The following is a 14394-nucleotide window of genomic DNA, read 5'->3' as shown; positions in this document are numbered from 1 at the left end:
CCATGGACGGCGGCACGCCTTCCATGGCATTACGTGTACGGCACAATATACTGAATTCAACAGATAAGCTCAGTAACTTTCTTGTCAGTTACAATGACTAACGTACACAGTTAGTGCATTTAATAAGTATTTATTTGCACTGATATTTAGGCTTATATATGTATTATTCTACAACTGATTCTGATATGACACCACACATGTGTTGATAAAATAAGATATGGCTAGTAAGTGTACCTTAGAGCTAAATAATTTAATTGCACACACTGATCTCCAAGGATGAGGACATATTTACATACTCACAATTAAAATACCTGTATAACCCTCCTACTTGCTGTTCTCTGCCTCATTGTTAAAACCACCCTGGAGATTTTTCTAATACCACTGATCTTATTATTAGACCTAGGACCTTGATTAGTGCTCCTGGAAAAAAAATATTTTTCTATTTTTCTTTGGCATCAGTAGAGATTGATTAAGGGGGAAAAGTGGCTTCTTTTACCAAAATCTCCTACAACAGCTAGGAAATCGATCCAATACCAGTACAGCTTTCATCAAATAATAATTCATGCTTTATTCATATTGGCCTTTGCAAACAAACACAGTTGAAAGGCCTTATAATAGATTAATAAAATAGAACTGTAAAAAGGAAAAATTATTAGAAACAGATGGTTAATAATAATAACTACTTAGCAACATATTTATGTTAATCTAAAAACAATACACATACAATTTTAATTTTTATATCTGAAGTAAAGATGGATACACTTTAGATAATGATAAGCTCAAGTTCTTTTTCTTAAACAGGTTTTTGTTGGACTATGAAAAAAATACATAAAGTAGATCTTAAAGTGCCAGTTAACCAAAATTTTAAAAGTTTTACTCATGGTGAAGAAGACATTTTATCCACAATGGTCCTGATTTGTAAAACAAACAAATTGCTGTGTCGATGAAGGTCATATAAATCCACCATTTTACTAGTAAAGTGTAATACAGCAGTTTAACATTTTTAATATTGCATCTTAAGTATTTATTACCATCTTATAACTATGAAAGGGATAGAGGAATTAAGAAAATTCTATGCAATCTATTTCTTTTCCCTTTGACAGTATTTTGTGTGATCTCACTTTAATGTGGGAATCTGAAACAGCTCAAAATACACACTGGAATCATTTGTGTGATTCTATCTCTAAATGTCCAAAGGAAACAAATGAGGTGTTCCCTAATGTGACAGATAACTCCAGATGCAGGATCAGCAAAGGAGCATTTTCTGAAGAAATATGCTGAAAGTTGTCAAAATCACTCCTGTTGCCAGAGATGAGGCCTGATATGGAGCTGCAGTGGAAGAGAGATGAGGTCAGTGAGTTAAGTTTACAGTTAACACTGTGCACTTATTAACATTTAAACATTAAAAGCAAGATTATATAATTGAATATGGTAATATTTTACACATTTGCCTAACAAGTGAAAGATCATCAGTTTGACACTTGGAAGGGATACAAATCTCTTTGGGACTCCTTTAAGAAGGTAGAGAGGGACGGATCAATCAAAAATATTGATAGTATTGATTCCAACACTTGTATCGGTGTAAGGTTGACACTAGTGTGATAGGATCGATACTTTGTTTCTATCCTTCAAGTTCATTATGCAGCCCACTGAACTGTTTTATAGAGAAAAAATGTATATCAAACATGCACTATGAAAAACTTTAAAATCTTTTTATGTTGACTCTCACACTTTTTTTATTTAGAGCCTGTAGCACATTTAAACAACAGAAGTTGACCCAAAGTACTTCAGACACAGGAACATTTACATTTTCTTAATTAAATGTATTAAAAACGATGGAAATATTAAAAGTTGACCAACGCTTAATTAAATGTATAATTTGCATAGCCTGTAAAGCACTTTTGTCATCTTTGACTTGAGTGTGACCTACATGTTTTAATTTGCTTATATTTAGGCACCTGGCCAGGAATGAATAAGCCAGTGGCCCTGAAATAAGCCACTGCTCGTTACTTTCCTGAAAATCAAAACCACTGTTGCAGGAAACCCAAAAGGTTAAAACTGACTTTTATTGTCATTAATATTGTCTTTTACATGTTAGTGAATTAATGTTTAAAAACAGAGGAGAGGTTAAGTCTTGTTTAAAATAAATTGTCTTACCACTTCCTGCGGTGTTATGGACAGCTGTAGTAGTTGCAGCTGTAACAGCTGGAGTTGCTGATGTACTTGCAGTATTGGTTGTGATACTGGTTGCAGTAGTTGCAGCTGTAACAGCTGGAGTTGCTGATGTACTTGCAGTATTGGTTGTGATACTGGTTGCAGTAGTTGCAGCTGTAACAGCTGGAGTTGCTGATGTACTTGCAGTATTGGTTGTACGAGTAGTTGTAACTGTGGCTGTAGTAGCGGTTGTTACATTAGTACTTGTTGTATTTGCTGCGGTTGTTGTGTTTGCCACGGCTGTTGTGGTTGGAGCAGGAGTGGTGAGCACAAGGCTCACAGGTCCTGATTTGACTGTGTAGCTGCTGGTGAACACACTGCCAACCAGGGTGCTCTGACTCCTGGAGCTGGTACATAGATTTGGGCACAACAGAGAGGGCATGGTGGTAATGCACAGATTGACTGTGCACTGGACATACAGCTGTAAACACAAAAAGCCACACTTAGCAGTGTTCAGATTAAAGTATTTCACACTATCGCCACATAGAGCACTACAGCTGTTTACGAAGCATTAATACTGGAACAATTCTAAAGCACAATCAAGACAAATGCTCAGAACAAGCCAGCCGCCACACATGATGTGTGCAGTGGTCAGTACATTTCCATAGCATGCTTGATAGCACTTACTGATTAGTAAAATTAATTTAAAATCTGCAATTTGCTTTAGAGGTATTTGGTAACTAATCAACATATTGTTCAAACATTGAGCAGATGATGGTGCTAGCTACATGAAACAAAGTCTCATGGAAATCTGTTTGGCCCAGTGGGATAGAACCAACTACACCAACAATTAATTTCTATTTATTTATTTGTTTATTTTTGCATCTGAGAATGTAATAAATTTAAAAAAGCGGAAAACAGCAGATGTGCAACTGAACAGGAGAAAAATTGTAGGGATTTCCCTAAAACTGGCTTCCAAACTAAAAATATCAACTTTATTTTAAAACATAAATAAGGTAAAACATACATAAAAATAAATCGTAATTTTAATTTAAACACAATGTTTTTTGGAAAGCTTGTAAAATTCATTTTTCAAATGTTAGAACTGTTAATTAAGTAAACAGTTATTATGAGTTATTATGACTCCCGTGGCTACAACACACTACAAAACTCACAGGGGCTTGCATCACTTTTAAGGAGCACCTCATTTGTCAACTTCCCACTCGACCGTCACAAATTTGTTTGAAAACAAAACTGAGGGCAAAAATACACTCTTAATAGGAATCATGAAAAACATCATGCCACTATTGCTCTCAGATAAGTATTTGAAGGGAAAACACCAGGGCTGTTTTAAATGTTTTTCTAGCACCGTTTTTGTGAAGCCCCCTTTTTAAAATTCAATTATCTAGAAAACTACTTGAGCTAGATCCTTTCACCTGACTTGAACTGCATTAAATAATATCATCCTCCTTGTATCTGACTAGTTGTAAACAAAATATCACCCCCTGCGTACAAAACGGTGGTTTCTGCTGGAATACAGATCAGCTGTCGGAGATCAGACATCCAAATATTTAAGGGACTTCAAGCATCCTTCATGCTCTCCTAGCTTGAGCTGCGCTCCTAAGTGTTCTTAGAGACAGAAATTGTGAAAAAAGCTAACTCAAGTAGTTTTTAGAAAATTGTCTAAAACAGCCACAGTAATGCTGAAATTTTGCATAATGCCGTTTAAGAAATGTATCTTTAACATTGATTTGATGAACTGACATTGAATGACCCTGAATACTTTTTGTATTTTGCTGGTCAAAATGATTTCTTTCTCAGTTTCAACTTTTGTTTGAAACAAACCTTTGGTACACAGAAAGAGTACAGCAAAGTGACACTTATGCTTATGTGTGTGTTATATGACATCACTTACAGTTGTTCCATTGGTCTGTATTGTACTCAAATCAAGGCGGTAAACCCTGGAATTATTTTGGGTAGTAATAATCTCTAAGGCGTTGCTGGATGCCAAGCACCTGAAAGAGAGAAATGCGACTGCTATTTCAGTTTGTATGATATGCTTCATGTACTGAAAACAACATTTCTTTGAGAAGACTTTCTAAGAGCATCTGTCCTCTCCAAAGTGGTAACTTTGAAAAAATGACAGGACACAAGCTGAATGTTACTGACCCTTGTTCTAGAATAGGACGGCTTATTGCAAAGTCCTCAGTCTCAGACTCGATGCAGTCGTTTACTATCATCTCGGCTCGAACCACACTGCAATTGGACCTGACGTAGAGGTCCAGTTGTTTGATCCTGGATCCACTTTCTTCACTTACACAGGTACTGTTACTGGAGTTGGTTCCTGTTTCCGAGTCAACAGCTCTACGCACTCTTTGTGGTGAGTTGACGTTAGAGCGAAACGTGGGATTTCTGGTGAATTGTGCCAGGGGCCCTGTTCCTGGGAGGTAAAATTCAATCCAAACACGAAACTCACCAAAGGTCTCTTTTTCTGTGGGCATCTCAATTGAAGCATTTGGGCCCTTGACCTGGACTCCTGGGATGCGGCAGGCCAAAGGCAGGATAAGTAAGGGCTGGCGGCTAATCATAGAGTAGGGACGCACGGTTTTCAAGGTGTTGGTGTAAACCAGCTCTGGGCCCGAGTGCTGGGAAAAATTGAGAATGAGAAAAGAGAAAATGAAAAAAATCCAAACAAATAATCTATCACTGCAAAATATCTCATCGTTTGAGAAATCATTTTTAATATAAGGCCAGAAAATCTATTTTGACTAAAAGGTTTCCAATAAGTTTCATCTTCTGTGTAACCAGATGACAGAGCTTCAGATAAGGGAAATTATTTTTTTAAGAAAAGACAGATAAGTTAAACTCTTGGTCTACTGCAGGTGACTCTGTGACACTGCTCGCTGGAAAGTTTATTTTAACACCTCAGTTTTTACATATCGTCTCCCTCCTTTATAGCCTGAAGCAAACATGAGAAGGATTTCTCTTATTCTCTGATGACTACTTAATTAAACTTTACAGCCTTCTTTTTTTTATCCCACTATAATTTCACTGAACAGCATTATCCAGCCTTACAGCACTAATATTACACAGCATGGATGTGTCTTGATAGATGGAGGTAAATTCTTTTTCTTTTAGCTGAACAGAGGTCAAGTCCAGTAGGCAATATATATTAGGCTACAGGACATTTATGTGTGCTGAAAGAGCAATCTGCTGGGGGTTAAAGCTACATTATGCTGGAATTGTTACTGAATGATATGACTGTTTAATGTCTTACATTTGATTCAGTCCATACGGAGGTACAATCACAAGGCTACAGCCCTTAGGCTGCATGTTTGAGCCTAAATCTCTGAACTCTTCTTACAAGCTTAACTCAGAGTGAACATTCTCAGAGCTGACTAAGCTAATTCAGCTAAGCTTTATTTCACCATTTTGATATTCATCAACTCATAGTTCATAGTTATTGATTCGTTACTTAGTTAAAACTGCTTTCTAAAGACTCCTGAAACACATATATACAAGGAGAAAGGAAACCACATGTTGTCAGCAAAGACAAGAGTTTCAGTTTACGTTAAGCTGCTCTTTAAATACTGCTGTGATTCCTTTCTTGAATAAAAGCCTTTCATATTAAAATAAAAGAAGAAAGCCACAGTTAACAAAAAAGTAAAGGAAGACATAATTGTGTAGTATTTTACCACAGTCTTTGTGCCACAGCCGTCCAAGGAGATGGTTGCAGTCACATGTGTGTTGTTGTAGTTGACGGGGCAGGTGGGGCTGTTGAGCTGGAGTTCGGCAAGGTTGATGTTTGTGAGCGAGGTGATGGGGAGCACCAGAGTCATCTCTGTCTTCTCACACTTCAGTTCTGGCCAGGAGCAGAAGGTTAATTATTGATACTAACTCACGCAACCACACTTATCACACTCGAAATCACCTGAATCTCACACACAAGACCTGAATTTCTACCTGTTCCAGCAGGTAATGTTCTGGTTTCCCCTGAAAAAGTTTGCAAAGGAACATGTAAGCAGTGAGTATTTTCAGATAAAACCCTGCTGTAAAGAAAGAAGTTGTTTTGCCAGATATTTCTAAGCAAGCTCTTACTTTGGTATAGCCACACACATCTTGGCTCCGACTGTAAACTGACAGGATAAAACATTCAGATCAGACAGGTTCATCTGAAGCACATATATGCAAATGTATACATACAGGTTTAATAAAGCATCAGCTGACCTCTTGGTATTTGCAGCAAAGCAGATGGGCAACAGATGAGTCAGGTTGTTTTCAGAGCGGATCCAGGCCATGGCCATAGTGGCCAGGGGGCCGACTGATGTGAAGCCAGTCCTGTAGAGGTCAGGGGGCCCAACCACGGCAAACTCTAAAACACTGTAAATATTGAGAGAAACCTTTAATAATGTTTGATTCACCTAAAAATACTTCACACCTCTCGCACTTCTTGCAAAGCCACACAGGCACACTCAAAAAATAATTCTTCACCCTCGCAACCCTCAATAAACAGGAAGGAATTTATTTTTTTTAGTAAAATGCAACGGAAATATATAAAATTAAATGTAAGAAAATCCACTTGGTACAAATAGAATATATACCAACTGAATGAATTTCATTTGACCAAACCATTATATTAACATTTTACATTGTGCTTATGTGATAAAATTACATGGAAAATCTAAATGAAATCAAATGAGTTTAAATGAAATCATTTTATTTTATTTTAGTCTGAAGCACTTTGGTTTTACATGTACTATATAAAATGTGCTTACTCGACACACACACACGCTACCGTTTTCAGTCCCCTGTTGTAATTCTTTAAAACAGAGGTCTGTTTTTCAATATGCAGACTGTTTTTTTTTTTTTTTGCACAACAAGTCAGCTTTATTTGTATAGCATGTTTGAAAGACATCAAGTGTTGGCCAAAGTGCTGAACAGAGGGGTAATGTAATCAAATGAAAGAAAGAATTCAAATAAATGAGGTAAAAAAAGATTACAAAACATCCATATATATATGGTCAAAGGAGCTTGCAAAGAAAAGCGTCTGGACTTCTTTAAGTTGCTTGAAGACGTTTCACCTCTCATCTGAGAAGCTTCTTCAGATTTAATCTGGGACTCTCCGCCATTTGACCTTAGAAGTGAAGAAGCTTCTCGGATGAGAGGTGAAACATCTTCAAGCAACTTAAAGAAGTCCAGACGCTTTTCTTTGCAAGCTCCTTTGACTACGATGACCTGGATGACTGAGAACCTTCACAGACATCCATATATATGCACACACAAGCAGACTCTTATATAACTTTTCTATACAAGTATATTTGTACATGTACATATGCACATTCCTATACATGCATATGCAGCAAAAATGCAGCAACAGCAACAGAAAATAAAAGAATAAACCATGTTGGGATGTTTAAAAAGCAGTGGGAGGGATGGCAAAGGAAGAGCCACCAGGACTCACCTCTCCTCCTCCGACCTATAGTCAGTGTTGATTTTCTCCTCCTGGTACGGCAGAACAAACAGCACAGAGTCATTTTTTGGGGTCCTGTCTATGGCCACTGGTTCATCAGAGCAACTAAAATATGACTCTTCCACTGGAAAGACAAAATGAAACCATTTATTACATTATGCTATAAGTTATTATTAATCTGGTAAAATTATTATTTTCATTTTGGCAGATGATGAGAGAAAGCGCAATTATTATTCTCTATACTTGAACCAAAATGTCATCTAAGCGATTGTCAGCCTCACCAGTTAGAGAGAGATGGACAGGGACAGAGCTGAGGGGCAGATCTGTGGCATGGTTTACTCTGGGCGAAGGAATCAGGTCCTCCACCATCAGGTAAATAAAATACTGTCCTGCAGGTGCCTGTCCAGTGAAGGACAAAATGCATTTCTCCTGGTAAAAGAATGAAACAATGTCAACAACAGAGATGAACAAGTTCCACAATGGTATGTGTGGGCAATGTTTGACTGTAAATGACATCAATACAAGGCAAAAAAACAAACAAACAACAAAAAAAAAAACTGAGTGGTTAAACTTGTTTCCAGACTGTATGCAAACGATATTACACAATGGTGCTTTTAACTAAGCAAATTATGGCTAAACCAAACAAGTTTTTACTTTGGAAACCATTTCACTGATCAAAGACCAAAGAGAATTCAGTTGCACTTCCAAATTAACTGGAATGTGATTACTGGAAAGGCTGACTTCTGCTAGTACAGAGTGACTTGATGTCTTCAACACGCTTCAGCCGTAGAATAGCTTTGACATTATGGGCAATGAGAATTCCAGATTCTCATTGGTGGGAGGAGGTAGATTACTTTGGGTAAAGGAAGCGATAGATAAAATTCTGTTAAAGAGCAAGGATGTAAAATATTTCATTACTGTGTTTAAATTTTAAGCTACTTTATACTTTTATGCTCTACGTCACTGTCATAGTTACATGTTTTGTTCTTTCACTGTGTACACTGTGCTTTTGTCATTTCAGTCTAACACTCCCTGCTGTTTACTTTCCCCTTGCCAGTATGTGACCTACAGCTCCTCCCAGCTCACCTGCAACCTCTTTGTATCTAGCCTTTCTTTTTTCACCCAAGCTGAGATTTGCCTTTTTTCCCTGGTTTTTGGGGGGTTTTCTTCACAAATTTAAGACACATCATTCACCACAGCAGGTATTTCCACATGTCTGATTTGGCAGAGTTTTACGCCAGATTTCTGTCCTGATGAAACCCCAAAGATGGAGTGGGTTGGGTGTTGGTTGGTGCTGAACATATTTAAATATTTATGTTAGTCTAATCCGCACTTATGTTTAATTGTAATCATCTTTAAAATAGTAAAATATGTTTTTAATTAAGAATAAAATAGATTTTAGTGCCTACAATAATAAAGCCTTGAACTCGTGAAATACAACTCACCCCATCCAGCTCTATGAAAGAGTGCTGGGTGCAGCTGACACACTCTCCCTTGTCAGAACTGGCAAATCGACATCGGACCTTGTCCCCATCCAAGTCTTTCACTGACAGATGGAAGTCGTGAGGACAGTTCACACGGGCCCTGTTCTCACAGAACAAGAAATATTGGTGGCATGCAGACAAAGAGATAATCAGCTTCTTGAATCATAAATCACAACAAGAGAGAAAACAAAAATGAAAGTGGATTTGGTGCAGTCTGTACAGCTGAAGGGCAAGGCATCACTCTGAAGAAGTCTTTGAGAAGCAAAGACTTTGGCTGACGTCAATAAGCTCTCGAAATGTTGCCTCTTTGGTGACGCCTGTTTGGGCGGTGATCTTAAACTTGGCCTCCAGCAACAGCTGGCTTTTGGAGCTGAAAAAGCCACTGCGAGTGGTGAGCATGAGTAACAGATAAACAAATCAGTGGAAACTGATCGCATAAACCTGCAGACTCAGGCTTCACTCTGATTTCACATGGACTTTTTAACAAAAAAAAAAGATTACACTCAGATTTAAATCATCCGAATAACCAAGTGACATTTTAAAAATCTATTTCATGTAAAATCTTGTATGGCTCTTTGTTCAGATACATATGTAGCTTATATCTCTTTATGACAGCTTAAATGTCCTTAATTTAATTAACACAAATTCAGCTCATGTCTGAATACAGGAGTCGAGAGGAAGGAGAGCAGAGAGTAGGTGTTTACACTACCTTAGTGGAGGAGGGAGAGCCACAAAAGCAGGGTGGTTGAGTCTCCCGCTGTTTGCCCGGATCACTGGTTCTGCATTTATAGACACAAAAAATTCTGTTCTGGACCTAAAACAGTAAAAAAAAACAAAAAAAAACTGTATTAATGGCTTCTTCCTTTAATTTAACAAATAACATCATTGATCTTGTCACAGATAGTAAACACAATGCTCCATAGCAAACGGTTTGATTCGCACAGGACTGAAGAATCATAAGTCAGTTTGTTTGGGCTCCAGACTGCTTGAAATAGTCAATTTTAAATGATTTTGTGTACTCTTAGCGCTTTATGATTTCAGATATTGTGGGATATCACTAATGTGGTTATCTCAAGCACAAACCTCTCGCTGGGACCATAGAAGCCCCAGCTTCACCCATTCTTTGTTGCGAGGGGCAACAAATCAGAAAAAACTCTGAATTATGCAAAGCTGATCTAGTAGAACAAAAAAATAAATACAAATAAAAGTCCTCCGTAGTTGTCTAAGAAACAAAACAATGTCACTTGGAATAATCTCAGAGTTATTTCCAAATAGACTGCGCAAATTTCTTTTAAAAAGATGAAAAATGGAGCTGACACTTAAAATGTAAAAATTAATATACAAAATTTAGCATGTCTGAGGTCAAGGGTATTCGCATTGTAGGTCTCATACCCTAAACTGATGGTAGCTCTGTAGTCACTGGGGACAGTTTTCTGCCACTGGCGGACACACCAGTCAGAGGGTTTGGTCCCAGTGAAAGGTAACGGGGTGGTGTGGACTAGACAGTCCTCTCCTGGAGCACAGAGTTCAGACAAAGACGGACAAGGACTAGGAGCAATGACAGTGAAATGAGCCCGCACCTGCAAGAAGTAAAGAGACAAACTCCCTCATGTCTGCACTAAACAAACATTACAAACATTTGCATGTAGTTCATCAGGCACCAAATATCAACCTGAGACCCACACAACTAGTATGTTGACTATTAATTGACAGTTATTAGTAAGCATAATTTCCTACCCTTTGAGATAAATAAAGTATTTGTTACTTTTATTTTACCCACTAATGTTGAGTATTAGTAGGATGCTACACTGCAATTCCCATCAACCAAATGAAACAACTAAAAATAACTGAATTTGGGTTGAAGCACTAATTTATGGGATGTTTGTGGCCCAGTGTGATGTAACAATGGGAGACAACAACTATGAAAAAAAACAACAATATCAACATTATCCTTAGTTCAGCTATTAAATCTATATGAAAGTAAGGGTTCGTTTTTGAGGATAGATGGAGCCATGAGTAATTAAGACGTACACAGCTGACAGGACTGCATAGAAGAATGCCCAACTAGATTACAACAGACCTAACACACTACACAATGACTGACACTGAATTTGTTTTGTAGAATTAAAAGAATCAATTATTTGCACACATAAGTAAGTAGCAACTAAAATAAAGAAAGAAGGGGAAGGGTTCACTTTGAAGCATGTCAATTTTAATGTTTTTTTTTTCGTTCTTGCAGTGAATCCTGAAACGTTTTAACTAATTGAGTGGTGAACACGTTCGTTAGGATATTTCAAGGAAAGTATAATTTTAGTAAAGTAAAATTACAGAAGCACAGTTTTGATAAATAATTCTAATAAATAATAATGCTGAGGCATAAAATAATATGGTTTATGAATCATGGAAAATGTCTTTTATTAGTTTCCTGCTATAATTTTGAGTTTATGAAAATCTCAACACATGACTAAAATGTGATAGTAAAAATGTATAATGAGGAACAGCTGAGAGTGTGGGAGATCTTGGATTTTAGGAAAAAAAATTAAAGAGGGAAAATGTTGCTCACTGTTTTTCCTCCATCACTGTCCAGGGGCACAACATGCACAGTCAGGCCAAGAGAAGAGGCGTCAGAGGCCAGGCCTAGCATCAACAGAGCCAGGCCCAGCAATAAGATATGCATTTTGAATCTGTCCAGCATCTCAGCTTCTCAGGCAAGGAGCGAGTCTGAACCTTTGGCAAATACAAAGACAGGAAGGTGAAGTAGTCAAGAGTCAGAGCACTAGCTCACTTTTCATTAGTTGCAACCCCCCGCCCTGAATCCTGAATTATCTACACTTCACTCAAGGATTTACTTTTAAGTAAATTTGACTTTTAAAGTCAATCCAACACTGATCCCGCATTGTCTTTCTGAAACAAGGCTGTCGTTATATATCTGACAGGATAGTGAGAGATGATACTACGGAATCTCTCACTATATTATTTATGATTTAATAATGATATTGTAACTGGCAGCTCTGCAATTCAAGGTGTGTAATACCACGTTATAAAAGTTTGACAGGTTGAAGAGTGAAACATCAACCTCGTATCAAAACTCACTTGAATAGAAACCATTTTAGCAGTCACAAATTAGAAAACACCTGCAGTTTTTGTGGAATAATTATGATCTTAAGTGCCATCAAAATGAAAAGACCGTGACATACCTGCTGTTTCTGCACTTGGGAATCCCCCACCAATCACAATAAGTAATCCTGAGAGAGGGGTACAAGAACCTGAGGACAACAGCAAACAACCTCTGGAAATCATAAATGACAACCCGATAGAGCAATCAATCAAATAAATAAATACAATGGAAAAAAGGAACACATTTCAAATTCTTAGGTTCCACCCATCATAGCAGAATAAATCTTCTTAACACTGAAAAGTGTGGCAACAGTATAAAACAGCCAGCAAACATATGCCCACCATGTGCAAAACCCTAAATGAGAATGGTGGGACAAAATGAAAGAATTAGGTAATAAAAAATGATTTGTATCGATACAAAAATGCAAAACACGATGTCTGGATGTAAAACAGTACTACAGATTCACATCAAAAAGTGGCTGGTAGTGACTTGCGTTATTTAGCTTTTTTTCTGAGCTTCACTAATGTTCTAATGACAGGAGTTTTTTTTTTAAATTTTTTATTTGTTTGTGATGTCTGTGTGCAAAGTGGGACATTGCTTTTGTACTTAAAAGTCCATGGTGTGATAAAAATCTGTTCTGGAGAAATAGTTCAACATATTATGGTGTATATCTTTATATCCATTCTTTTAAAAGGCTCTGTGACAGATTTTCTAGTTTTAGAAACTAAATCAGAGATGTCAACTCATCTTACATCATGGACCACATAGAGCCCAGTTTCATTCAAAGTGGGCCCGACCAGTAAAGCTATTGCCTATCAATAAACAGTTTTCTTGTTTTTAAAGTTTCTTTTATTTCCAGGATAAAGATTAAGCTACACATTTAAACCCTGAGGTATCTTCAGAAATCTTTTTTTAAAAGATGCATCTCAGTTTTTCCACTATGTGAAGAAATGCTGCTGACTACAAAGAAACCCATCAGCTCCTTGTGCATACACTAATATTTTCATACTTTGGTGCTTGAGAGGGTTATTTGTCAGTAAGAAGGCAAAACTAATGAGAAAACACACAAAAGTCCAAAAATGTATGCTCTTCTTTTTAGTCCACATATATCCAGTGAGCTGGATCCATGTTTGTCAAAGATATCGTGAGGCAAACTGACTTGGAAAAAACAGAACTGATTTTTATATTGACAGGTGTATGTAATGAAAACATAAGACATTACAATTAACTTAAATCTTGTGTCCTGTGGAAAATATTTAGGTCTTTTCCAGTCACAAATTTGTCCAGGTAGTGAACTGCACTATGCAACTGCTTTGAGACATGGCAGCAGACTACAATGTGCTACACCGGCTAAATATACGTTTCTCTAGGCACCTCTACATAAGGTTTACACAATGAGAAGCCAAAGTTCTTGGGCTAGCCAAGTCAAAAGACACTGGAGAACCTTTAAAAGATCTGAGTGTATCTATGAGCCTATATGTATGCTCTTCACAGTGTTGATTACAGAAAATCCAAAATCAATTAAAACTTTTACATCCAATTACTGTTTTTTAAAGTGATTAAAAATGTAACTTGTACAATCCTGGGAAACAAAAACTTAACTAAAAGCCCAAATAACCATGACATTCATGCCCATGCTGAATGTAGGTAAACTTCTGAACTGTATGCTGTTAAAAAGTATCAGGTTTCTAAATGTTGGTGAATAACAAATGAAACTCCAGTCAATTACTCAGGCAGTTCTGCCCTGAAAACCTCCACAGAATAAAAGCCAGATATAGAAAACGGGCACTCTGAAATGAAAATGTCAGACAAGGAACAGATTTTTTTTTTTTTTTTACCGTAATCAGTCGTCAGCTCTTCATTTTCAAAAGTCCAACTTAGGAGCTTACAGCCTCCATTCTCTTTCTATACAGTCTTGAGCGCTGAGATGTAAGCAAACTAAATTTGAGCGACGACAGAATGAAGTTGAACTGGTTCAACCAGAGCTTCTAAAGAAAACATGAAAATTACTGCATGCCAAGAGAAGCGTAACTGAAGTGACTAAGCTCTGATTATTGTGCCCTGCATGAGGTACGCCTTCCCCGTATATATGACACCTGCTGCAGTCTTTTATATTAAATACAGCAAGAGAAAAACCAAAAATAAAAAATAAAACAACAAACACACAA

At 37.2% G+C, this 14394-nt stretch overlaps 1 protein-coding gene across 5 annotated transcripts; it reads right to left on the bottom strand.

Annotated features, from left to right (window-relative positions):
• Positions 1–339: 339 nt before the first annotated feature.
• Positions 340–14286, bottom strand: LOC120742213. 5 transcript variants are annotated; one of them, XM_040045385.1, is made up of 17 exons: positions 14065–14286; positions 12306–12397; positions 11672–11835; positions 10501–10688; positions 9818–9922; positions 9070–9208; positions 7906–8053; positions 7616–7748; positions 6382–6534; positions 6253–6290; positions 6118–6147; positions 5850–6016; positions 4324–4799; positions 4070–4169; positions 2200–2635; positions 2158–2166; positions 340–1329 (listed from the first exon to the last, which is right to left on the bottom strand). In XM_040045385.1, exons 3-17 carry the CDS (start codon positions 11801–11803, stop codon positions 1247–1249), a joined length of 2337 nt encoding a protein of 778 aa, XP_039901319.1. In that variant the 5' UTR covers positions 11804–11835; positions 12306–12397; positions 14065–14286; the 3' UTR covers positions 340–1246. The 5 variants fall into 5 exon arrangements, with proteins under 5 accessions (XP_039901319.1, XP_039901320.1, XP_039901322.1 ...); XM_040045386.1 differs by having other exon boundaries at positions 2158–2285; positions 2352–2635; XM_040045388.1 differs by having other exon boundaries at positions 2158–2289; positions 2356–2635.
• Positions 14287–14394: the final 108 nt, after the last annotated feature.

This window comes from Simochromis diagramma, unplaced genomic scaffold, assembly GCF_900408965.1.
Source record: "Simochromis diagramma unplaced genomic scaffold, fSimDia1.1 OVJJ01000079.1, whole genome shotgun sequence".
NCBI lineage: Eukaryota > Metazoa > Chordata > Actinopteri > Cichliformes > Cichlidae > Simochromis > Simochromis diagramma.
The sequence above is the reverse complement of the archived record's forward strand: the minus strand, read 5'-3'. Positions and strand labels throughout refer to the sequence as shown.

Bases quoted from the DNA above. Each gene is read 5' to 3' on its own strand.
- LOC120742213 (XM_040045383.1), bottom strand. From the start codon at position 11,803: ATGCTGGACAGATTCAAAATGCATATCTTATTGCTGGGCCTGGCTCTG. The intron at 9,923-10,500 runs GTATGAGACCTA...TTACTGTTTTAG, and splicing joins AGAGCTACCATCAGTTTAGG to GTCCAGAACAGAATTTTTTG. The intron at 6,017-6,117 runs GTAGAAATTCAG...GCTCCTGGCCAG, and splicing joins AACATTACCTGCTGGAACAG to AACTGAAGTGTGAGAAGACA.